The sequence below is a fragment of the Globicephala melas genome, chromosome 20, assembly GCF_963455315.2.
Source record: "Globicephala melas chromosome 20, mGloMel1.2, whole genome shotgun sequence".
Lineage (NCBI taxonomy): Eukaryota > Metazoa > Chordata > Mammalia > Artiodactyla > Delphinidae > Globicephala > Globicephala melas.
The window spans coordinates 4,042,855-4,069,440 of NC_083333.1; the positions used below are offsets into that span (position 1 = coordinate 4,042,855).

The following is a 26,586-nucleotide window of genomic DNA, read 5'->3' on the forward strand; positions in this document are numbered from 1 at the left end:
AAGGAATAGGATGTGGTGGGTCGGGCCCCTGAGGAGGGAACTGTGTGCTGAGGAAGGGGGTTGAGGCTGTGGGATTCTCTCCTGGGTTCTGCTGGTTCCCCAGGCCCGCTGGCCAGGTGGCAGAGCCTCGCCTGGGTTTGTGTGCGCTGTGTCAGTGACGTGTCTCTCTGCGCAGTGGGAAGGGTCCTTGTCTGAACTGTGGGTTTGGGCTGGGGTGTTCTACTGTAAAGTCAAGCCCAGCGTGGGGCATCGGTCCCCGCTCCTGGGTTTAAGTTGGCTCTGGCATGACCAGCTCAGTGACTTTGGGTTGGCTCCCTGAGCATCTGGGTCCTTGTGTAAATGAGAAGCCTCCTACCAGGATGGCCAGCATTGGCCTGGCTCGCAGTAGGTGCCCCGAACACCTCAGTCACTCGTGGAGGTAACGTAGCCAGGGGGCAGAGTGTGGACTCAGCAGTTGAAGTACCTGGGTTCAAATCCTCGCTCTGCCACTTCCTAACTGTGTGACCTGGGACTTCTCCTTGTCCTCAGTTTACCTGCCTGTAAGATGGGGACAGTGTTAGGGCCTCTCTCATCAGTTATTTGTTGTTGTTAATGTATTGAAGTATAGTTGATTTACAGTGTTGTGTTAACGTCTGCCGTACAGCAAACTGATTCAGTTACGTACATATATATACTCTTTTTCATACTCCTTTCCATTCTGGTTTATCACAGGATATTGAATATAGTTCCCTGTGCTCTACAGTAGGACCTTGTTGTTCATCCATCCTACATCTCACCAATTTTTTTATGAGGATTAAGTGGCTTAATGTATGTATAAAGCCCTTAAAGCAGTACCTGGCACGTGACAAACACTTCGTCAGTGTTAGCTATTATTATCTGATTTCTTCAATAAGTTGTGGTCAGTTGATTTCTTGGGCGGTTGGCAGCCCACCTGCTCTGTTTATTTTGAAACGGGGCCCCTCTTTGTTCAGCCATGGCTTGTCCAGGGTGGCAGGTATGCATGTGTGTGTGTCTTTGATCTGTGTCACCCCTGGCCTGGAGGACAGCTCCCGTGACAGCCCGTGTGCCAAGCCTGGTGGCTGCCATGCCTGCCCTTCCAGGTCCTCCCGGGCTTGCTTCCGCAGGTTGCATCTTAATCGTTGTCCTGGTTTGCTTCACTCTGCTGCTTAGTCTGCTCACTGGGGTTCCTGTCACACGGGCCCGCTTGTGTGTTACCTGCTCAGCCTCTGGGGTGAGCGTGTTCCAGCCTCACCTGACCTTGTCTGCATTTGCCCCTTTTTGGGGAACACATGAGTGTAGCTTGGGATTTGCCATGTAAATGGACTCACTCGGAAACAGGAGCAAGAATCTTAAAGGAATCAACAAGTCAGAATTTAACTACTTTCAAAGATAACAAGATACATTTTGTGATAAAAATGGCTGACCATGAGTATTAACAATCTACCAGGCCTCGTGCTAAGCACTTCACATCTCCCACCCATGAAGGTAGTACTGTTATTCCCCCATTTTACAGATATGGAAACTAAAGCATAGAATGGCTGAGTAACTTAAGGCAGCTGGACAGCAATAGACCTGGGATTTGAACCCAGGTCTGACCATCCCTCTCCCTACCGCCTCTGGCCGGCATTCCTGGGATAGCTCAACAGTGACGTTCTGCTATCTGAGCCCTTTCTCACTCTCCACCAATGGTAGTGTGGGTGATGTCAGCCCAGTTACAGCTGAGAGGACTGCTCTGGGCTTAGGGGCAGAGATCCTGTATCTTTGGGCCTTTGTGTGCTGGAGAGGGTAGTCCCAGAGCTGCCGTCACCTCAACCCCACTGCAATTCCATTCCCGGGTTCCAGGTCTGATTTCTTTCTTATGTCATCTAAACCCCACATTTCCTTATCTTCCTCTGCCCAGATAAAATGGTCTCTTAAGAAGAGTGCTGGGAAGATTTTATAACAGAGAAGGCTGTGGGTAGTCGAACGGCCTTGGCAGGTCCCTGGTGCAAAGAGGCGCGAATGCCCTCGCCAAGCGCCTCCCAGCCTTCCTTTCCTGAGAGGCATCTGAGGGGTCCCAGCTAGGAGTGGCCCCAGTGGGACGCAGTGCTTCAGGAGTGCTTGGTTTTAATCTATTAACTTAAAACAGTTTTGTCCCCTCTGGGGGGCTGGGGGAGGGGTGAGAGCACTGACAATTGGACTGGAAAAGCCTGGGTGTGAAGCTGGTGCCTTACAGTAAACATCCTGTGGCCTGAGGCATGTCACTTCACCCCTGAGCCTTGGTTTCTCATCTCTGTAAATGGAGATGAGGATGGTCCTCACGGGTCTGTGGGGAGGGTCGGATGGGATGATGTCTGTAAACTGTGACGTGCCGTGACCAGGTGTGAGGCATCCGCACAAGTACCCATAAGCTACCAGGTCATCTCCTTGGTGCCCTTCAAGCTAGAACGGGCAGTCATGTCACTGGTGGGGCATCCTGGTCTCACCTGAAACTCAGCTTGGTGATTCAGCGTCGAGGTGTTGCTCAGGCCTTGATAGTACAGAATGGATTGTAAAAGCGGGGGTAGTGCTGACCCGCCCTCTTGTTCAGAGCTGTTGGTTTCTACAGTCGGTTCTTAGCCCTGTTCCATGGGAAGCCTGCAGACACGTCAGCAGATCAGTAATCGACCCCTGCCTTTGGACACTCGCTTTTTGAGGTCTCCCCCAACCCCCTGTCCCGGGCTCCCTGTCAGCCGTCAAAGCCACGGCCTTACCCACGATTAAGGCCCCAGAGAAAGGAGATGGGAACAGATACTGGCTGGGTGCCTGCGGCAGGCCAGCTGCTGAGTATGTCTTATCGTTTTGTCTTGACAGTGATCTTGGGAGGCCAATCTTCCCCCTCATTTACAATAGAGGAAATAAAGGCTCAGAGAAATTGTCAATGGCCCACAGTCCCTTAGCTGGTAGCAGGTGGGGGTGAGATTTGAACTTCAGTCTATCTGACTCTCCATCCCCATGATCTTTCCCAGGAAGATAGGGGAGAACTCGCTCTTTCTCTTGCAGGAACATCTGGGCCTGCTCTCCTTTAAGGGGTGGCAGCTTCCTGCTCTGCATGCGGGCCGGAGGGGGCTGGCTGGACAAGCTCCTCCAGGGCCTGGCCGCTCTGGCAAGCGCTGCCTCTTTCTATCTGACCCCCTTCTGGGGGCTTTGGGAGGAGCTGGAGCTGGAGCAGCTGGGGCAGTGACTTTTGCTCCTGACAGGTGCAGGGCACCCTTCTGCCTGGGAGGTGGGGAAGGGGCAGAGCTCAAGCCGGGAGACACCTGGGCTGAGGTGCCTTTTCCAAGTCGGACCTTCGGGCCTGAAGGCTTCCGACAGGTAGCTGGCCCCTCCCCCATGAAGCACCAAGTTCTACTAAGTTAAACACATGTTGACTCATTTGCTGGAGAAACTCAGCTCTCCGGCTTCCTGCATTCCAGGGTGCTGGTATGCCAGAAATTCCCCAGACAAGCCAGCAGGGAAGTCTTGTCTTCATAGTAAAAATGCTAATAAAACATCTCTAGAATCTGCTCCTTCCTTTCCACCCACACTGCCACTGACTAAATTACCTTTTGTTCTCATTTGCTGAATTGCATTGGCTCCTTAATTGACTTTCCTGTCTCTGGTTTCTCCACACCCACTTCAATCTGTCCTCTACATGGTTTCCAGAATGATCATTCAAAAATCCAAATCTGACTACATTTCTTCCTTTGCATTCCTCCCCACGCCTGCAAGATTGATTGCAGATGCCTTAGTGTGGCCTTCCAGGACCTTCCAGAATCTTCTGGGACCTGCATGAGCTGGCCCTGCCCCCTGGTTGACTTTGCCCTCCCACCCTTCCCCATCCCCTCCAGTCTCTAGCTACTTGCTATATAGATCCGTTTTTTTTTTTTTTTTTTTTTTTGCGGTGCGCGGGCCTCTCACTGTTGTGGCCTCTCCCGTTGTGGAGCACAGGCTCCGGACGCGCAGGCTCAGCGGCCATGGCTCATGGGCCCAGCCGCTCCACAGCATGTGGGATCCTCCTGGACCGGGTCACGAACCCGCGTCCCCTGCATCGGCAGGCGGACTCTCAACCACTGCGCCACCAGGGCAGCCCAGATCCGTTTCTTTACAAGGTTCTCTTGTGACTCTGGCCCTTGCTCGTGCTATGTCCCCCACCTGGGTGCCATTCCTGCCCCTTACCCTCTGTCCGTGTGCCACACCCCATGCTCACCCTGACCTGTTGAACTCATCTCGAGGATTATTTCCTCTTTGATGCTGCCCCGCCCCACAGACCCAGTCCCCTTGGGATCCCACAAACTTCTGTGGTAGCACCCAGTGGCTGTCCTGGTCTGGAGGGCCCGAGGAAGCCCCGCCCGCACACCCGGACCTTGGTGAGGTTGGCTGGGCTCCGTCGGCACACCCTCCCTCTCCATGCGGGCTTGGGGCCTCTCCAGCCTCTCCACAGGGTCTCTCCATCAGAGTGGTCAGGGCTGCAGGAGACCCGTCCTCTGTTCTGTCCGTCAAAGCACCACAGTCCTGCCCAGATTCAAGGGGAGGGGACACAGATCTTAGAGGGGAGGAACAGGAACTTCTTGGCCATCTTTAATCCACTGTGGTGGTCTGCACTTGCCTCCTGGCCTCAAGTGATCCTGTGCCTGTCAAACGGGGAGGAACAGCTCTCACCACGCCCTGCCAGGAGCAGGGCTCCTCCAGCCATTCTTTTTCTCTACAAATGCAAGACGCTGCACATCCTGCTTCACCCCACCCCCACTGTGTGCACCCCTGGAATCTGGATCGTCTTGTATCTTCTAGGGGCGAGGGGTGCATCTGGGGGTTGTATTGCCAGGCACTCAGCATCCACTACATCAGACAGGTGACTAGAACAAGGATTCCTCATCTCTCTGCCTCTCCCGTCAGGTTAACTGTCCATCGTTACTTCGGGTCCTGTGTAATGGATGTGAAGGTACTATAAGGTATCACATCTGGGGGTATAGTACACTAGGTTCCTTTTTCAATGTAACTGTCTAAGCCTCAGTTTTCTCATTTGTAAAATGAGGTTAATAGTAACAGAGGATTAATGTGGCTATTAGATGAGACAGGACCCATGAGGTGCATGGCACAGTGCCTCGCACATAGGAATATCCAATTAAAAACACCGGTAGACAGTTGTGGTGAAAATGGTCCTGGAATACAAAAATTACCTCAAAGTCGTTCATAGGCCTAAACCAAAAAAAAGAAGGGATAAAACTTCTAGAACATAGAAGAACATCTTTGTGAAAGTGGGCTTGGCAAGGATTTTTTAGCTAGGAAGTAAAAAGTACAAACCAAAAAAGAAAAAAAATGGATAAATTGGACTTCATAAAAATGTAGCTGCTCTTTAAAATTTGGAAAGACTTTTTTTTTGTAATTTTATAAATTTATTAATTTATTTTTATTTTTGGCTGCGTTAGGTCTTCGTTGCTGCGTGCGGGCTTTTCTCTAGTTGCGGCGAGTGGGGGCTGCTCTTCTTTGCGGTGTGTGGGCTTCTCACTGGGTGGCTTCTCTTGTTGCAGAGCACGGGCTCTAGGTGCGCGGGCTTCAGTAGTTGTGGCACGCGGGCTTCAGTAGTTGTGGCTTGCAGGCTCTAGAGCGCAGGCTCAGTAGTTGTGGCGCACAGGCTTAGTTGCTCCACGGCATGTGGGATCTTCACGGAGCAGGGCTCGAACCCGTGTCCCCTGCGTTGGCAAGCGGATTCTTAACCACTGCACCACCAGGGAAGCCCTGGAAAGACTTTAGAAGGAATGCTTTTGGATGGCACATGGTCCCAAGAAGAATGGCAAGATACCTTCTTTTTCTTTTTGTAGATTTTCTGGAAGCAGACAGGAAGCCTTAGAAAGTTTAGAAGGAGGTTTGAGACAGTGCAGCCTTAATAAACGTTAGCAGGAAGGACTGCTTTCGGTGGCAAGTAACAGAAGATGTGACTTCCACAAATAGGCCCTTATGTCTCTCCTACTATGAGAAGTTTGGAGTAAGGTGGCTCATGTGTTTATCAGCTGAACAGTGGTGTCTGTGTGGTTCTCTGGATAACTTTTGGCAATTCTAATCTTCAAAGCAGGGAGCGGGGCTATGGGAAGCCCCGGAGACCGTCCCACTTGTGAGGAAAGCAAACACTTCCGCAGCATTTCCAGCAGACACGCCCTCGTGTCTCATTGACCAGAACTGTCACACATAGCTAATTTCAAAGGAAGCTGGAAGTGGGGCCCAGATCATCACAAGAGCCGTGCTGGGACCCCATCCTAGGTCGATTACATGGATTTAAAGTGAGGGTTGAGAACCGCTGACTCAGACCAGTTCATCACCGGGCACAGTGCTGCCCCAAACAGAGTGGGCATGGATATCAGCTAGGTAATGAGCAGCACCTAACGCAGCACCCATCATGCCAGGGGAGTTCGCCATCACATTAGTCCACTCCTGGTATTCGAGGAGCTCACCTGTCCTTGCCCCTTACCCCCTGCGTAGTCCTCTATCCTTTTCCGTGATGGTCTCAGTTGCTAGGCAACCAGTCATGTTCCTGGAAAAGAAGGCCTATCTGCCCAGTATATGGCACGACCTCCTACTCATCGCAGGTGCTTTCAGATCAGAGTTTGAAGTGTCTCACCTTCCCCCATCCCTCCCTCCTAGTGGCTTCCAGGCGCCAGGTCTTCAGGGTAGGTAAGGGAGTAGGCCCATGGCAGAAACCTACCTTTGTCTTTAGGTGCAGCCCCTGCCTTTTCTCCAGGCCTCTGCTTGATAATTCACACCCAGGCCCCCTACGGTGTGCGGTGTCAGGAATCCTCCGGGCTTACGTCTTATAATTGAGGGGTTGAGAGCGAAGCCATGCTCTGTGGGCTGCTCAACTTCAGACAGGCACGTGGAGTGTTTGAACTGGGACAAAGGCTGTGTCGATTAAGGGTCTAGTTTGTGGGGACACCATCCCTGTGGCTCCTGACACCTGCTCTCCCCCCGGTTTCCCAGCAGACACACCGAGCGTTGGGACCATCAGGGATGCTCAGAGGGTGGGCATGCTTGCTCCCCTTCGTTACCTCCCTCGGTCCGGTCAGATCTCTCTGTGGACACATCTGTCACCCCCACCCGTGTGAGTTCCTCAAGCTTATGCACTAGGTTGCTTATGGCCACGTCACTGCGCCTCTCGTTGCCAGGCGACGGGCACAGCTTTCCCAAGGACTTGTTGAATGAGTGGATGACGCACTGAGGCTCTCCTTCCTTCCCTCGTGCCATCGCTTCAGGCCCAGGGCGGTTAAGGGTTTAGAGCGGGTGTCTGGCTTTCTAGTGATTTAGTCCAGTTTGTCCCCACAGCCCCTAAGGACCGCTAGTTCTAAAAAACCCGTGTGGGTACTGGGGGCTCATAGGGTTGAACTGAGGCAGGAAGCAAACCTGCAAAGGCAGCCCTGAGACAGTTCCTTTACTGACTTTTGAAAGCCAGGGTTGCTTTCTGAAGAGCACATTCGTTTGGCCCACCCTTGGCTTCTCAGGTGGGAGCTGTCTTAGGATATTTAGGTCAGGGGAATGCCTTCCTCTTGAAAACTTTTCCCGCTGAGTCTCAAGACCTCAGCGGAGCATGAGACGGGATGGCAGGTGTTGCTGAGGAAACTCGGGTCCTTGGCTGTCCACCCTGGCTGGGCTCAAGCTCCATGTTTCCCCAGAAGCCTGCTGAGTGTTTCTAGGCCACATCAGTCCCTCCTTTCCTGCCTACCCATAGTTAGCCCCAGAGCAATTAGAACGGGGGATGCTATCTAATGGGGATGCTAACTGCACAGAGGAAATCAACAGACTCGTCAGTGCCTCTGGGCAGGGTCTCCCGCACGCACTGCTGTGCCGGCCCCTGGTACTGACACCCACCAGTGAGGCCAACGTCTGGTCCTGTTTTGTCTCAGCCTGGGTTTGAAGCTCGCATCTGCAGCTGGTTGTCAGGCTCCAGAGTCTGTAGCCCCAGTGGAGCCGACGAAGGGGGCAGGAGGCCCCGAGTTCCCAGCTGTGGCCGTCTCGCCCCGGCCTCCGTGGGAGTGGCTCCACTTGTGGTCTGGGGCGGCCTTTTTGTTTGTGTTTGAAGTCCCCCGACTCTGAGTTTTAACGTCAGGGCAGGGTTGCTGGGCGGGGAGATCGTCTCTGCACAGATGCACGCGTGTGGCGGCTTCCCTGGGAGGGAGTGGGTGCGGGACAGAGGGCGTGAAGGATGGCTGGTTGCGAGATACCCGGCTTGGGAATTGAGGCCACTTTCTCCTCTGCTCGCCCCACTTCCCCTGGCATGCTCGCTCGCTCTGCCCCTTGCCCGCTAATGGCAGCCCCACTGGGTACCCTCGAGACCTCTGCGAGGCTCGGCGGTGCCAGGCCCGAGGGCTGCCGCTGACACTCTTGGAGCTGAGCGCCTGGCCTGGCCTGTGCGGAGAGCCATGAGCTGCGTCATGACCTCCAGAGGCCTCCTTACAGCCTCACAAATCATTTTGCAACACGTTGGCCGTGGCAGCCAGACCAGACTGCTTAGCTGGCTGGCTTGGCAGGAGGTCCCCAGAAGCTCACTGCAGCTTTGAGGAGGAGGTAAGAGAAGTAAGGGGAACAGCCCGAGGCCTGGGCAGAGCTGGCCGGTGCCGGGGAAGGAGCAGCAGCTTCAGGGACCGTACAGGGAAGGCTGGAGTAAGTCCCAAGAGCTTTGGCGACTTCCTGAAGTTTGGGATGGGTTAGACAGGGACCTGGCCCTAGCAAGGACTGCTGTGGACGTCCTCTTAAGAATATATAGTGCGGGGCTTCCCTGTTGGCGCAGTGGTTGAGAGTCCGCCTGCCGATGCAGGGGACGCGGGTTCATGACCCGGTCCGGGAAGATCCCACATGCCGCGGAGCGGCTGTGCCCGTGAGCCATGGCCGCTGAGCCTGCGCGTCGGAGCCTGTGCTCCGTAACGGGAGAGGCCACAACAGGGAGAGGCCCGCGTACCGCAAAAAAAAAAAAAAAAAAAAAATATATATATATATATAGTGTGGCCCACCTGGAAAAGGGATCAGGGTCCCATAGGTGTAGGTGAGCTGGAAGCTGGCCCAGAAACTGTGCCTGCTGCCTGGAGGGCTGAGTGAGCCGAGGGGAAGAGGGTGGACGTGTGGAGGCCCATCCAGGTGCATCTCCTCATTCTGCAAAGCATGCCGGGGTCTCCTCGAAAGGGGCAGCCCCTGATAGCGGTCAGGGTGGTGGCTAGTTTTAATGAATTCAGAGCTGGTTTGGAGCCAGGGCTTGGGTGTAGCCCAAAGGGTGGATACTTGCACAACAGGACCAGAGGTGGTGGCCCATGATGGCTGAATACCTTTGGAGAGTGTAGGGCAGTCTGTGACTTTTATTCAGAGGACTCATCGCCTGGAACTGTCGGGACGTGGCTGGATCTGGGGCTTGGGGCCACAGGAGAGGCAGACCCTGCCCACTGCCATCCTGCTCGTGCCGGTCAGGACAGCTTAGATGAGCAACGGCGCCAGGGAGTCGTTATTTGGGGAGATGGTGTGGAATATAGAAACAGGGCGTTGGGTTGAGGTCTGAGTCCCTTCATGATTCAGAACAGTTACAGAGTTCTCAGAGCCTCGGTTTCCTCCCCTGTAAGATGAGAATAATAAAATATACCTTTAAGTCTCATGGGTTCATTAGCACGTGTGGTTTGACTATGGGTGAGTGACCCTGAGTGACAAGCTGCACTTGTTATCGTGCTGGGGCTGGACTCAGAATTGCCTGCCGCTGTTTGTAGGCTGGGTGGGCGGGTGTCCCTCAGCCAGTGAGTGAGCCAGGCTGGTTGCCAGCACCCCCATCTCGACATGGTTCTTTTCTCCCATCAAGAGTCTGGAAAGATCTGTGACTTTTTTGGTTATACAGAACTATTTTGTGGGAAAAATGATATGCTTAGGAGCTTTGGGGTAAGGTATTACATAAAGAGAAGAGATTATCATCACTACCAGGGTTGATAATGAAGTGTCGACGCGATTTCCATAATTGAGAGAGCCCACTGCTGTACCTGGGAGTCTGGTGTCCATCTCCGCCTGTGCCTGGGATTCATTGCCCATTTATATTTCACCATCTGTCACCTCTGACCCGCCTGCCCTGCTTGAGATGGGAAGTCCTGGAACCCTGAGAAGGCAGTGATCTGCTCAGGGTCCTGCAGCAGCCAGCGGGGTTAGGGCGACAACCGTCTTGGCATCTGGTCGCTTCTATAGCCTGGATCACAGATCACCCATAGAAGAGACCTCCCCCTCCCAGGCCCTGTGTTTTAGGGTACAGCTGACTTTGTTTGCAAAACCAGTTGTCTGGAAAGACGTGTTTTCTGCAAAGGTGCAAAACCCTGGGTGAGAAATCGTCCAGGCACACAGCCGTCGCCTAAGGCCTCTCACGTTCCTACGCTCTTACAGCTCTGGGAGCTGCTTCCTTTTCCCGGGGAAGTTTTTCTCTTTCAGTGGCATGTACTTCGGGAGATCTGACTGGTGTCTGCTCTTCAGGGGTGTCTGACTGGCCTCATCTCCATGGAAGGGATGCTCAGGGCAGCCTCCATTTGGGAGGCCTGTTTGGGAGTCACGCCAGCACAGCCAGGGCTGGCAAAGGATATTTGAAGTTGATCCGGGTGCCAGGCTGGGGTGCAGGTGCTTGTCTGGGCAGGCAGCATCCCCAGAGTCGACGCAGCTCCACTCCAGCCACGTCATCTGGTGCTAATGGTGGAGGTGTGAGCGCTCCAAGGAGAAGGGGTGCTCAGGTTTCTTGGAGGCAACCTGGGAGCGGGGTCTTGGCCCTTAGACCCGAAAATAAACATCCCGGCTCTGTGAATATCACCAGCATTGTCCGGAAGGCCATTGCCAGCATCTGGGTCTTCTTTAGCCCCATCTGTGAAATGGGCACGACCTCACCTGCGTTCTCCCTGTCACCCAAGGAGGTTGTAAGAGAACCTGAAGACTTAGCTGGGTGAGGACACCACCCACCCAGGCTTCCACTGAGCACGTGTTTCCTTGTGCTGGGCATTTGCTGAACATTTTACATCCATGTTTTCTCATGTAAGTCTTCACAATAGCCCTTGGTAGGGGATCATCCCCATTCTAGAGGTGGGGAAACTGAGGCTGACAGGTTAAATCTGTGTTCACCTGCTGAGGAAGTTGGGGGCGGGGGACTTTGAGACCAGGTCCCTCTGTCCCGAGAGCTGGAGTTTTTCCTCAGAGCTACACTGAGTCTTGGACGTGCTTGGTGTAACCAAGGGTAATGTTCTGGGCCTGTATTTTTGTCAGTGTTGTTCCAAGCACTTTCATATATATTTGGACCCCAATTTCCATAAAATGTTAACCCTTTTTCTAGTGAGATTGAAGCTGAGCTAAGGGGGGATTTCCCCAAGAGCCTTTACCATAAATGTCAGAGCTGGGACCAGAGCCTAGATCTTTCCGCCTTGGACACTCAGTGAGCGCCTGCTGTGTACCGTGTCTCGGTGATACCCACCGACTATTTGCAGGCTGACATGATGCTCTTCTGCTCCTTCTTTAAATCAGGCTGAGTGTCAGGGCGGGGACGGGATGCACACCCATGAAGCAAAAGGGTATCAGGGGTGGAGGAAGACTTTTGTTCTACCCCAGGTCCTTGCCTGGGGCCAGGGTGCTGATGACTCTTTCCCACTTGCTGCTGGTCCCATCGCTGAAACCCCCAGGTGCTCTTCTTTCTGAAGAATTTATATCTTGCGGTTTTGTGGTTAAGAGAAAATGACGCTACCCATGAAAAACCCTCACGGAGGCCCCTGGTGCTGGGCCGGCAGGCCCTGCTACGGCTTGTCTGGGAAAGTAGCCCCTGGGTGTTTCTGCGACTGCAACCAACTTTCTAAAAAGTGAGAGCAGCTTTATTTTTGCTCAGGTGGGAGCTGCTGCATGCCGGGCACCTCCTTAAGCAGAACCCAAATCCGCAGGTGTCGTTTCTTCTTTACGATCTCCAGTACACCGGTCCCGTGTCGGGGTCGCAGTGCACCCCGACTCGTCCCCTTTCCTGGTCCCCGCACAGGTGGCCAGGCTTATGGGTTGTCAACTGCGTGCAGTGAGGAATCCCTTTAAATTCTGCATGGTCCTACATATGGGCCCCCTCTGGGCTGCCGAGTGGGGATCCCTAACAGCCTTTAAAAAAAGAAACCGCTCGCTCCGCCTTGGGGGAACGCCCCCCGGATTTTGAGACTCTCGAGCTCCTGAGCCATTACTTGCCTGATGGCATTTGTTTTCCACTGGCATTTTAATAACATGTGTGCCTGTCGGGGCCCCAGAATGTATTGTGTGTTCATTTGCCCATTCATTCAGCTAAGGTTTTACGGTAGCAGACCACGCGCCAGGTGCTGTGCTGGCCCCTGGGGATCTAGTGGTGATCAGGTGATCAAGAACACAGACCAGGCCCCTGGCTTCAGGGAGTTTCCTGTCTAAAGAAGGAAGCAGACAAGTAAGATATTAGAACCGCGCTGAGTGATCTGATGGAGGAGAAGGGCTGGGGCTGTGAGGAACAGGGCTGAAGGGCTTGGTGAAGTCTTCCTGGAGGAATGGATATCTAAGCTGAGTTGTGGAGGCTGAGAGGTCATTGGGATGAGCCTTCCTGGTAGAGTGCCAAGGGCTGCGGGCCTTGAGGCTGAAAAGGGCGGGACACGTTGGCGGGGCTGAGATAAAGCCCCCAGATACTGGCTCGTTGTCAAGGCCAGGTCGGCTGATCTCGCTGTTGACCTGTGGTGGCCAAAGTCTTAGCAGAATGGATGGGTTATTAATTGGCTCCTAGGGGTGCAGCCCTTGAAACACTCGGGCTGGTGACGGTCCGCCCTCTTTGCTGCTGCTATTAGCGCCAGCAGCCTGAGCTCTTTGGTTCACGCAGAAAAGAATGGTTTCGACTTTGCACAGTTAATTGACTTATTTATTGCCTTGTCTTTGGTCAGCAATCTGGCACTGTGGTTTGAGAGCAGTTTGGAGTGGAAGGAAGCCCTGGCTGTGAGAAACCTTTCAATGTGGGGATAAGGCCCCTGTGTTTTCTTCCCTCCTTCCTTCCTCAGGCATCTTTGAGCACATGTTACGTGCCAGATGCGGTAATAGGCGTGTGGGGACAGTCAAATGAGGTGGGCACGGTCCCTGCCCTGATGTAAAATAATGGGGGACTAACCTAGTCTTTGGGGGTGGTTTCCATACTATAATTCAATCCTCCCAACCAACTACAAGCTGGTATCATCCTTGCTGTTGTACAGATGACAGAACCAAGACTCAGAGATGTTAATGCACTTCCCCGAGGTCACACAGCTGTTAAATGGCAGAAGCTAGATTCGAACCCAGATTCTGTTCAACTCTGAAGCCTGTGCTGTGTCCACTGCCCCGGGAGCTCACATCTATTGGGGGAGACCCAGTCAGAAGCTCGAACATGAACCCCTCTGTGATAGGCGCTACCAGAGAGGTGTAGACAGTGCACTCGGAAGGGGAGATGAGGGATTCTGATTAGCCCGGGAGGTCTTGCCCAGGCCAAGGACATTGTGGCTGGAGGAGGGAACGACTTCCTGCCAAAACAGTTTGAGCAGAGGCCTGGGAGTAGGGAAGTACAGAAGGTATTTGTGGAATCCCTGTAGCACCCAGGTTGGGTGGAGAGGAGATGAGCCTGGAAAAGAAAGTTGAAGCCCTGAACTTGGAATTGGCCTCTGGTCACAATTGGGAGAGATGGGTCAGAGTGGGACACGAGTGCCTCTACTTAGCCCCGTAGAATGAAAGCAGCACTTGTGTCTTCACATTCGTTAACTTTATGCTCTGAAGATGCTCCCAGGGGCCTAGGTTCCATAACAGGACAGCACATAGTACACTTCTTGTGTGGCAACCGGAGTTGCCAGCCTCAGCAGAGAGCGTTCCATTAGCCGTGTCTGCTCTGGGTACCTGAAGGGCATGTGCTGCAGGAATGCCACTGGGTTTGCCTTTGTCTAGGTTTCACTAAACATCAAAACTGTACAATGAGTGGAATTATTTTTGTTCTGACTCAGTGTTTCCTCTCTAGCCATTGTCCCCACTTGCCGCTGAGCTCTCTAGATAGCAGGACTTAGCAGAGCTCAGGGCTGCAGGAGAGGGCCCGTGCCCCTGAGTCTAGCAGATTGGGACCAGATACATTTCTGGGGGAAACTTCAGAAAGACTGATGTAGAAACAATGGTTTTGTTGTCATGATGGGTCTCATTTCACACCTCATATCCCTCTAGCCATAAGCGTTCTTTAACTAGGGTCTGTGGATAGAATTCAGGGGGTCGGTGAATTTGGAGGGGAAAAGAATTGTACCTTCTTTTTTTTTCATTAACCTCATCTGAAATGTAGTATGTTGTTCAATTTGGATGGAGGCAACAAGGCACAGCCATCTTAGCAAGTATGTGCGGCTCGGTCACCAGTAGAAATCACAGCTGTTTTCATATCACATGACAGTTGTGGGGCTATCTGAAAAAGCAGTTTGTACTTGTCACAACTTCAAAGGTATGAGACCCGTTGCTAGATATTGTTTGATAGAGATATTGCTTTAATAGAGAAGATTATAATACTCTATAACGATTTAAAGTAATACTTTGATAAGTATATTTAAATATAATTGATTTCATTTGTAAACCTAATGTTCTGTTTTATGGATTTAAAAGCATTATTCTTAGAAAGGGATCAGGGACCTCTCCAGACTGCCAAAGGGCTCCATGGTCCAAAAATGGTCGAGAGCTCCTGTTTGGAAATTGGGAGGCTTTCTAAGTATTTGAAATTTTAAATTATTAAATGTCAGTCATTATTTTTTAGCATTGCAGCTGTGCTAACAAAAAGACTCCTTACTCTTTAGAGAAAATATACCGAGATATTTACAGATGAAAGGAAAAGGAATGAATTAACAAGGGCAAAAACCCTGAAGGGGGCAGCAGGTCTTGGGAAGTGGTTCCAGGGGCAGGGTTCCTTTGTCCAGGACTTTGAAGGTGGTGCCTGTCTTTGGGGGAAGCTCTCAACGGGTGCCTGGGTCGCTGGGTGTCAGCCGAGCCTGGTCCTCTTTGTGTTGTGCGCTCATTTCCATCTGTTCAAGTCCACTCCACCTTCTCAATCAGCCCCCGCTGCGCCCGCGCTGCTGGTCTCGCCCCTCTGCATCCGTCAGCACCCGGTTGGTCGGGGCCCCGCGTTTGTCAAAGAGAATGCTAGTCTGACTTTAATTTACCCTTAGTTTTTTGAAGTTTTAGCCTTTTGAGAGTCTTTTGAAAGCTGTGGACACGCTTCCCTGGGAAATGCACAGATTCACATGTCTGAAATTTGCATACATTTCAGGGCTGGGTCTTGGTGGACCCAAGTCAGGGACCTTTGCCAGCCACGCCACAGCCCACAGGCCTGGCCAGCACTCACGGTGTGTGTGCTGTGTGCCAGGCACACACTGAGTGCTTCGTTTCTTCTCTGCCCCCCAGAGAGGGAGGTTCTATTATTACCCCCATTTTCTGGAGAAGGAAACTGAGACTTTCCTGGGGGCGGGGTGTTCAGTAGCTTGTCCAAGGTCACAGGGCTAGGGTGTGTCTGAGCCTTCGGATCCCAGCCCAGACAATCTGATTCTAGACTGGAAGCAGCCTAAGTGGAAGGTTACTCATCTTCCCCAAACCCCCGTGTCTTCCGCATCGTCAATCACTGACGCGCCCCTCTTCCCCTTCCCACAAGCAGGGAGCCCTTCTTCCATTTAACCCAGTTCTGTCTTCTGCCCAGTCTCGACAGTTACTCTCCAAAGAGCGTAGTCCCAAGGGGGAGGCCGTGCCAGCCAGCCTTGGGTGGGGTGACGGGTGATGGGTGGTTCTCTAGGATTTCCTGCTTCACCCCGTTTGAATGGCAGCAGAGGGGGCACCTGACAGGCCCCCGTCCTTATCACACGGCCCGTGTTTGCCAGAGCTCCCCATGTCATGCTCGGGGCTGCCATGTACACGTGCCCGAAATGAACCCACTTTTCTTTCCTGGACTTCCCACAGGCAAAGCTGGTCCGGTACATCTGCAAGCAGCGGCAGTGCAAGCTGAGCGTGGCTCCCAGCGAGAGGACCCCGGAGCTCAACAGCTACCCTCGCTTCAGCGACTGGCTGTACACCTTTAACGTGAGGCCGGAGGTGGTACAGGTACGTGGGCCGGGCTGTGGGGATTGGGGTCTGGGGGTGGGGCATGGGGGGTAGTCAAGCAAAGGGACCACGCACAAACCCGAGGATAGTGCCCTCTACTCAGGAAAGGGATGTGGGGGGATGGCAGCAACAGGAGGGACTCAGGGTACATGTGGCTCTAGTATGTGTCCTGGGCGCCATCGCTTTATGAGCCAGACAGCCTGACCGCACCACTCATAGGTTCGCCGTGAGGACAGCAGCCAACATTTCTAGAAACGTCGGCTGTGCAACAGACACTGTGTTAAACACTCTGTGCAGAGAATCTCACTTCATTCTCACAAAACCCTGTGAAGGAGTTACTATCATTATTGCCATTTTATACTTGAGAAAATTAAAGCACAGAAGGGTCAAATAACTTGTTTAAAAGCATACAGCTAGTAAATGATGGCTTTGGAATTTGGAAGCAAGGGTCTGAGTTTAGTTTTCTCCTGTAACTGCAGTACTATATTATTTTCTTTCCTTTGTTCTCTCTTGCCATCCATCCAACCTACCCACCCACCTACCCACTAACTAATCAACCAGTTTGCATGGAGAGGGTCAGGGGTCCAGGACAGCTCTCACGGGGCATCAATAAATCAATGTTTGGCAGGTGTGATCCACCCAGCCAGGTCTTTTAAATCCTTTATGTCTCTTCTAAAATCAAAAAGATGGACTCTTGCTATTGTTTTAAAAGTAATATGAATTCATTTACACTTTGGAAAACAGAAAAGGGAGGGAAAAATCACATACGTATTCCCACTACTCAGAGAAAAATCTGTGATCGTTAAGATTCTGATTTTTCCTTCTAGTCTTTTTTTTTTTTACCCTAATAGTTAAATCTTGAAAAAATCTCTAGTGGGTTAGACCTGTGCTGTCTAGTAAGGTAGCTAATATTGTGACTTGGAATGTGGCAAGTCCACATGAGATGTGTTATGATTTCAAAGATATAAATTCAAAGGTATGCTGAATGAAGGCTTGATACAGAAAAAAGGAAAACAAATATTAACAACTTTAAAATTTTAATCTGGTGAGATGACACTTTTAGATATATTAAGCTAAATAAAATGTGATTAAAATTAACTTCATAGATATTTACTTTTTAAAATGTGGCTGCTCAAAAATGAAAATTTAAGTGTGTGGCTTGCATTATATTTCTCTAGGGCAACACTGGTTTAAACCATCCTGAATAAACAATTTTATATTTTGCGCTTACCATTTGACCTGCTAACCAGCCTGTTTTCCCCGTATTTTCACACTTGGTAACCCCCAGCCTTTTTTTAAGTGGATGCATAATGTTGAAGTGTATGTACTGTAGTTTACTAGGCAGAGGTTAATTCCAGTTGTTGACTATTATATATAACATGGTGGTTAATATTATCTAGGAAGCTGTTTGTGTATTTAAGAATTTTCCCTAGGAGAGATTCCAGGACAGGAGGTGACATGAGCATAAAAGGTTTGGGGAAGGGGGTGGAAGAAGATGGGAATGAATGGGGGGGACCCACAGGGGCGCTCTCAGCACCTTACATGCTCCCGGCCCTGGCCCCGGCCCCAGTGGCCCTCATATTTGTGGCGTATGCCAGCTTTTAAGAAACTGGCAGACGGACTTCCCTGGTGGTGCAGTGGTTAAGAATCCGCCTGCCAATGCAGGAGACACAGGTTCAAGCCCTGGTCTGGGAAGATCCCACATGCCGCGGAGCAACTAAGCCCGTGTGCCACAACTACTGAGCCTGCGCTCTACAGCCCGCGGGCCACAACTACTGAGCCCACGTGCCACAACTACTGAAGCCTATGCACCTAGAGCCTGTGCTCCGCAACAAGAGAAGCCACTGCAGTGAGGAGCCCATGCACCGCAAGGAAGGGTAGCCCCTGCTCGCCGCAACTAGAGAAAGCCCACTCGTGGCAACGAAGACCAACGCAGCCAAAAATAAATAAATTAATTAATTAAAAAAAAAAAGAAAGATACTGGCAGAAAAGAGTTGGTCCATGTGAAGGTTGAGGGAAACTGTTTTGTGAGCTGGAGGTACCTTGGGCGTTATTAACAGTTCCACGTACGTGTAACACGTAATATGTATAATGTATACGTATAATAACACATAAGACGTATAATGAACTTCACCTCTCTCCATCTCTCCATCTGTCTCCCCACCCATCCCCACCTGCCTAACAGTTTTCTGCCATACGGGAAGGAGATCCAAACATATAATGGTTAATCCATGGTGACAGATTTAAAATCATGGGCTTGGAGACTAGGAAGAACTGAAGGGTCCCTCCAGCTCCCCAGGCCAACCCCTAAAATTTCTCTAGGGGCTCCCCACCCCTCCCTAACATCTCAGGATGAAGCCGTTTCCCCTCACACTCATGTCTGTAGCTTAAGTTGGAGACACTGGAGCCCCATGAGGGCAGTGACTTGCCCAGCGTCTCATCAATGTCATCCCTACTTGGCTGTGAGGGTCCAGAGTGGCCGAGGGGCTCTATCCACCCATGTCAGTCTTTGAGACAGGAGCCAGCCGTGCCCAGGGCAGAAGCCAGCTGTGCCCAGGGCAGAGGCCAGTACCACGAAGGCTGGCTACAGAGGCTTTTTTGGCCTCTGGGGAGCACTCTGGTGGCAGCCGGTACAGGGGTCTCCCAGTCGGGCCCAGAGGTAAAGCAGATTCTGAGTCAGGTGATGGTTTGAATCACAAAGTCATGCGTGATAGAGCTGGGTGGTAAATGAGGGGCAAGCTCCTTTGTGCTCAGTGGTCAGACAGGCAGGAGAGCCCAAGAGCCAGGTGTATTTGGGAGCCAGGATGCTACCTGGCGTGGAGCAGTGGGGCAGAGTCTGAGCAGAGAGCTGTGTGGGGACGGCGGGCTCAGGATGAGACGACACGAGTGTCTCCAGTTGCTCAGTGACTCTTGCCCCAAGACGTACTGCAGACCCGCCCACCTCCCTCCATGTCTCCCTTCCCCCACCACCACGGTCCAGGCCCACATCCTCTCTCGCCCAAACTCCTGCAGCAGCTCTGGAACTGTCTCCCTGCTTTATCATTCACCTGCTTCATTGCATTTTCCACACAGCCGCCAGAGTACCCACGAAGAAACGTAAATTGGATCACGTCACTTTCCATTGCTTCCCACTTCTTTCCGAATAAACACCAGATGCCGCACACACTTGGACCTCTGCCCGCCTCTCTCTGGCCTCATCTCGTTCACTCTCCCCTTTGCTCCCTCCGGTTTGACCTTTGCACCCACTCTCCCGCTCTCTGAAGTGCTCTTTCCTAGGCTGATCCCATGGACATCATTCTAGTGTCAGGTCTATTGTCACTTCCTCCAGGCAGTCTTCCCTGATGATGTGACCTAAAGGTCACTCCTATCTTTCATTTTCTACCAATGCACCTTGGCTGATTTTCTCAAGGGCACCAGTCACTTTCTGGAGTTTACGTAACTTATTTGTTGCTCGTGGTCTGTCTCCTCTCTCCCGCTGGAGTCCAAGCTCCAGGAGACAGGGACCTGCCTGTGCTGGTTGTTGGTCACAGAATCCCCTTTGAGTATTGGGCCTGATGTGATGACTGTTTGAGAAGAGGGAGGAAGGGTGGATCTCATCATGACATGGCAGATGTCCCCTGAGTCAAGGGTTTGGTCCTGAGTGGGTGGTGACACAGGTTATTCCAGGGTCTGGCTTTTCAAGCCTATAAGATGGGCCACCGTTGGGGCTATAGCCCCAAAGATCCATGTTCCCAGTCATGCCCGGCTGCCCATGAGTCGGCCTCTGGAAAGACCCCTGGGAGAGTTGGTGCTCCCGGGGAGGGGGCCTTCTCCAGGAAGGCCGGAGCCCCAGGGAGCCCTTCTGACATAACGGACCACCTTTCATTTATTAAGGGGTTGTGCTGGGAGGCCTCTGTGTCTGATTATGAGTCTGCACCATGACTAAGGGGCTCCTGGGACCCCTCAGGGTCTCATTTTGCCTCAAAGCTGACATATAGAGAGCACACCTGGCGTGTAGTCCAAGTGCTGTGTATGCACTGAGTCCTCGCTCTCTGCCACGTCTCTCTCCTGCCTCTTAGAAATGCCTGGGTTCTTGGCCTGGCTCTGGGAACCTGGCCAAACCCTTAACCTCCCTAAGCCTCAGTTTCCTTCTCTGTAAAATGGGGGAATAACCCATGTGCCATGTGTTCGCTGAGGCAGTTGTGAGGGTCGAGCACTTCGAGGCACTGTGGTGTTTGCTGGGGTGGAAGAGGGAAAATTAAGGCCGTTTCCTCACCTCATCCTCAGCTGCCATTATTCCTGAGTGAGAGTCAGACCCAACAGAGACTGTTGGAGGCTTGTGCACCAGGCAGCTGTAAATGGCCATCAGGGGAGTGGATGGAGACAGGGACTGGCTGGGGGGTGGTTTTCTGAATCAAGAGGCAGTGGGAGTTGGCCGAGGGCTTAAGACAGAAGGCAGCACATGGGACCAACTGGAGGCAGGCCCAGTGTCCGCCTCCCACCTGCTGCTGGTCCCAAGGGCCACACATGGTCATCCTTACCACCATTGGCATCCTCACCATCACCGGTGGGCTGGAGGAAATGAGGCCAGAGTGGCTGGGGAACAGGAGGAGGGCAGGCTAGGCTGCCTGGGTTTTAAGAACCACAAGGAAACACTGGCCGGTTGTCACTCCATCTTCCCCCAGACTCCCCAGACCCTTCTTCTCAAGATTAGTCTTTTTCTTCCCCCCAGATCTCATGTCAGTTCAGGCCAGAGTGTCCTGAATGTTGGAAAGAAGGCTGTTTCCTTTAGAAATCCCAGCCCCTTCTGACCCGGGAGGTCTGCCTTCACTCGCTGTGTTCCTTAGAGTTTCTCCTTGCCATGGGGGGGCGGGGGCAGAGTTAGAGTAGCTCCGCACCTGGCTTCAAGGCCAGCCCTGGGGCGTTGCCCTGTCTTGTTCTGTTTCTTAACCCCGGCAGTTGTGTGGACTCTGTTTTTGTTTTTGTTTGCGGTACGCGGGCCTCTCACTGTTGTGGCCTGTCCCGTTGCAGAGCACAGGCTCCAGACGTGCAGGTTCAGCGGCCATGGCTCACGGGCCCAGCCGCTCCGCAGCATGTGGGATCCTCCCGGACCGGGGCACAAACCCGTGTCCCCTGCATCGGCAGGCGGACTCTCAACCACTGCGCCACCACGGAAGCCCAGTTGTGTGGAGTCTGACCGGCACCCACCCCACCCTGCTAGGCCTCGATGCATCCTGTGTGCTTTCAGCCAGAACTGGTTCTAGAATAGGTGCAAATTTCAGAAACCAAATTTCCAAACAGCATGAAAGCCCCATGCCTTTCCAAAGTTGACCTCACAGACAGAATCCTTTGACTTCTGAATGTCATTGAAATCATTGTTTATTTTCTTAAATAAATGTTGTATTTTGGAATAGTTTTAGATTTACAGAAAAGGTGCAGAGAGAATGCAGAGTTCCCGTTCCCAGCTTCCCCCATCATTAACATCATATGTTACCAGGGTACATTCATGGAAACTCAGAACATGGCACTGGTACATGACTACTAATTAAACTCCAGACTCTATTTGGATTTCATCAGTTTTTCCATTACTGTCCTCTTCCTGTTCTAGGTTCCAATCCAGGGTACCACATTGTTTTTATTCACATCCAAATTTCCTTTTCTTTTTTGTTTTTTTTTTTTAGATGCTAAAATGGGATCGTAGACTATATATCATCCTGTGGGCTTTTAGTCTGAATCTCATCTCTGTGTGAGTCCAGGCAAACCCACCTCATCCTTCTTTAGCCATAGAGTAGGAAGAGGTTGGATTTCTCTGTGATATCTTAGGAATCGCTGTGTTGGAGAGGTGCCCACGTGTGCACACAGAGGCCCACACAGAAGCCATCAGTTCATGCCCAGAAGAAGCCAGGTGCCCAGCAGCATGGCACCTGGCATATGGGAAGCCCTGGCCGATACTTGCTGGTGAAAAGTGACGGAGGAATGAGCGAAGGTCACAGTGGGATGGAGGCTGGGGGTGCCAGACTTGAAAATGGGGTCTCTACCTGTCCTTTTTCTGTCTGGCTTTTTGGGGAAGGGATTCAAATCCATGAAGTCTGGCAATTTCCTTGTGCTGAGCTATGGGGGTGCATTGGTGCAGTCAGTACCCCCAAGATGATTTGCCCCAGGGCTGCTCCCCGAGGCCTCTGGGGATGGTCTTTGTGTGATGGGACTTGTCTCTTCAGCCTCTTTTTTTTTTTTTTTTAATTATTTATTTTTGGCTGTGTTGGGTCTTCGTTTCTGTGCGAGGGCTTTCTCTATTTGTGGCAAGCGGGGGCCACTCTTCATCACGGTGCGCGGGCCTCTTACTGTCACGGCCTCTCTTGTTGCAGAGCACAGGCTCCAGACGCGCAGGCTCAGTAGTTGTGGCTCACGGGCCCAGTTGCTCTGCAGCAGGTGGGATCTTCCCAGACCAGGGCTCGAACCCGTATCCCCTGCATTGGCAGGCAGATTCTCAACCACTGCGCCACCAGGGAAGCCCTCTTCAGCCTCTTTGAGTTCTCTGCTGATCTTAAGCCTCATGGTTTCGTGACTGGGGCTCTGATTCTTCCCCCAGGAAAATACCTGCATCATACGTGTGTGTAGCCGTGTATCCATGTATAACCTCCTCCTTCCTTTTCAAAAGCACCTTCCCAGGATCTGGGCCTCGAGGGTTATCTAAATAGTATTTCAGCTTTGTCCTTAGACTGTGGTCACCAGTTTGTGGCCATACAGTCTCCTGGAAAGAATGCCCTCCTGCTGGGTGAAGAGAGGGGACGGACGTGGAAGTGGCCGCAGGGCGGTGTGGCTCTTCTGGGTTTCTGGTGTGGACGAAGGGACTCTGCACTCTTCCTCCTTTTGCCACCGGGGACACATCTCAGCCCTCTGCGGCTCCAGAGCCTGCTGCAGGCACTCTGACCTGTGTGCCCACTGACTCCTCTTCTCCCTCCTCTGTGGATGCTGGAGACGGGCAGCTCTGGAGATGCCTTCCTGTCTTCACCCACCCATCAGTCCTTTGTCTAGAGTGACACTGTCCAATAGAACTTTCTGTGATGCTAGAAACATTCTATCCTGCCCTTTGCAGGGTGGTAGCCACCAGCCACATGTGGCCCGGCGGGGGACACTTGAAATAGTGCGACGGAGAAAGTGAAATTAACACTTGTCTCTGTCGTCCTGAATTTTAATTTAAATAGCCATTTGGCGGCTGCCGTGATGGGGCAGCACAGGTCTGGAGCCCGTGCCGGTGGGGCCGTGTGCTGAGAGCCGGGATGCTAAACACGCTGTCCCCAGTGCCAGGAGCTCTCAGGCTTGGGGGAGATGCACGATCGACAGCTGGCACCGAGTGCCCGGACGGAGCCAGCCTGGGGTCTGTGGAAGCCAGCACCGTGGGTGCTGACCGGGGGCTAGCCTGGCGGGAAGGGGAAGGACACACTAGACGGAGGGAGGGAACAGTAACTGCAAAGACCCCGGGGTCTGGGTCTCAGAACGCTGGTGCCGTCCTCACAGGAAGTCTTTGCAAAGGGCTGGTCCGGGAGGAGATCGGTGAGGAAACAGGGCTGGTTCGTGGATCTCTCCATGAGTGGAGCGTAGGGGTTGGGGGTTTATCTGGGAGATCGTGGAAGAGTGTGTGCATGAGAGAGGAAGACAGAAAACATTAGGATTGTTTGAAGGAAACTAGAACTCCTCCTAGTGAGAAGGCTGGGTTCATCAGGGCTGGCGGGGCGGGTGGGCAGGGGTGGAAGGTGAACCAGTGCCCCTGGCTGGTGAGGAGTGGGGAGCAGGTCTGGAGGGTTGGGGGGCCTTCGGGACGAGGGAGTGAGCAGGAGACTGAGTTTAGAGGCAGGGCCCCTTCCCCGGGCATCTAGACTCACACGCTGTGACTGTTTCCGTCCCCTTCCCCATCTATAGGTTCAAAACTAAAAGTCGCAGCTTCATGTTCTGGCTGCAGCTGGGGAAATGATTTCAGAGCCCGCTGGCATGGGGCCATTTTTTTTTCTTCAGCAGTTTCCCTGTTGGTAGTTGTTAAAGGAAGTGGCAAGCGCTGGCTGGGATCAGTGCTAGCCGGGAGCGTGGGTGATGTGGAGGCTGGATTCCATGGGCCACAGGCTCCCCGAATAAGGTCTCGCTGGTGGCATGGTTTTTTTTTTTTTTTTGCGATACGCGGGCCTCTCACTGTTGTGGCCTCTCCCGTTGCGGAGCACAGGCTCCGGACGCGCAGGCTCAGTGGCCATGGCTCACGGGCCCAGCCGCTCCGTGGCATGTGGGATCTTCCCGGACCGGGGCACGAACCCGTGTCCCCCGCATCGGCAGGTGGACTCTCAACCACTGCGCCACCAGGGAAGCCCTGGTGGCGTGTTTTGAACTGAAGATGCAGGTTGGTCCGGTAAGGGGTTTTTGTGGTGGCCCCGACTAGGCAGGTTTCTCTTTCCCCTTTCCTCTGTCCGTGCATTCCCATGTGTAAAGTCAGGCCTTCTCCTGGGGATGGGCAAGAAAGCTGCCTGACCTCTGCCACCATCTTGGTTTCCCATTAGCTGGGAGTGGCTCCAGCTCTGTGGGCCCCGGGATGTAGCGGGAGGCTGTGTAAGGTTAGACCAGAAGAGTGAACAGGTATTTGGCTCCCGGGTTCAGCTTTAATAGACGTGAATCCTGCCAGCCTCGCTCCTAGCGTCTCCTCACATCCCTCTTCCCATCCCTACCCTCTCCCTTTGGGAGCCAGAGGCCCCGCCATCCTGACAGCCTTGCTCTTTGGCATCTGGGAGCCTCCTCGGAATGCAGCGCACACCCTCACCCAGCCACGTGCAGGGATCCAGGCCAACGATCAGCCCCCCACCGGCCTGGGGCTGCCGCCATGCTGAGGAATTGAGATCTTGGGCGCTGACCTCAGTACCAGCCCAGAGCGGCTGGGAGGTGGAGGCCTGCGTGGTGGACTGGCATGTGGACATCACCCAACCAGTCGGGGGAAGACCTAAAGTTGGGATATGGGAGGAAGAGGGCAGACTACAAGGCAGCATTTTATAGCTACCATCCTCTTTAATCCTGATACCTTGGGTGGGGGGCGGGGGCCGCGGGAGAAACACTATGATCCCCACTTTATAGCTGAGCCAACCACGGCTCAGAGATGTTGAGCGACATGTTAGCGTCACACACCGAGCCAAGGCTCAGAGATGTTGAGCGACATGTTAGTGTCACACAGCGAGCCGACAGGCAGGTCAGGATTCAAACTCACGTTCTTGTGACTCCAGATCCAGGCTTCCTTCCCCTGACAGATTTTGTCATCTGACGTCTTACCCAGAATAGCTCAGCCTGGGACTATTGTATGTAGTTGTGTAATTGAATTGACCTTTATTTCTTTCAATCTTCCTCCCTCTCCCCTCCCCCTCCCTCTCTCTCAATCTCTTTCTTTCTTTTCTTTTCTCCTGCCTTTCTCCCCTCCCCCATTTTTCCTTTCTCTTCCCCCCTCCCTCTATCCTTCTTCCTTTCCTCAATCCCCTCCTTCTTTCTTTCCTTTCCATCCATTTATTCTACATCCAATGATCACTTACCTTGTGCCAGGTACCCAGATTAATTACCACAGGGGATTCGTTGATGAGCAGAGTGCAGTCTTCCCTGGAGGGCTTACAGGGTGGTGGGATGTACACGTCTCCAAATAACCACGGGGCAAAGCAGACTGACGGGTCCCCAGGGAAGACAGGATGAAACATGGGGGTGACACAGAGCTGAGGGCGTGCTCACGTTTTCTCCTATTTGTCCGATCATGCGTTCGCCCAGTGAACGTGCACTTACCTCCTGTTGTGTGCCAGGTGCTGCTCTAGGCATTGCCTGTGAGTTCCTGTCCTTACAGGACTTGCAGACGTCACTCTTTCCCGTTGATGAAGTGATTTATTTTTCTGATCATGAACCAGAGTACCCTCTTTTAAGCTCTGAGTGAGGAGGTGCGCCTGATTCCTAGAAATCTGAAAAATCGTGAGCTGACTGCTCTGCTTAGCCCGGACTGGTTGGCCTTTTTGAATGGTGAGCCCATCTCCTCAATCCTTTAGACTTCTGGGCTGCCAAGCCCAGCGAAAACTGACGAGACCGAAAGTCCCATGTGGGCAGGGACCTGGCTGTCTTGTTCAGTGCTCTATCGCCAGTGCCTGGTAATAGGTGTTCTTGTTGAATGACTTAATCTAAATAAGATTATCCAAAGAGTTTTGGTCTCTTAGGTCTCAGGAACTCTCTCATCTGAGCTAGTGAAGGTTGAATTGCAAGGGTCTCTGGGGAGGACTTTAGGGGCTGCCGATGGCCTGCTGTGGCCTGGGGTTCCTGAGCTGCCTCTGCTTTCCACTGGCAACGGGTTGGACTTGAGCAAGACTGTGTGCCTGTAGCCTCCTCTGGGGCCACTAGCTCCTGGGCTGTCAGCTGTCCACCTTCTCCAGGGACTGCCTCAAAGGCAAAATTGCTCTAGAACAGATCTGCCCAGCTAGATATTGGGAAATTCTTGTGTCAATACCACACTGTTTT

General features: G+C 52.6%; 1 protein-coding gene across 2 annotated transcripts in view; it reads left to right on the forward strand.

The window, feature by feature from the left end:
* The window catches only part of KSR1 (kinase suppressor of ras 1), a 150,690-nt gene that overhangs the window by 68,457 nt on the left and 55,647 nt on the right, over nucleotides 1–26,586 (forward strand). For both annotated transcript variants that reach the window (XM_060290110.1, XM_060290111.1), the window contains exon 2: nucleotides 15,955–16,095. In XM_060290110.1, coding sequence (XP_060146093.1) covers nucleotides 15,955–16,095 — 141 coding nt within the window. The remainder of the gene's footprint in view (nucleotides 1–15,954; nucleotides 16,096–26,586) is intronic.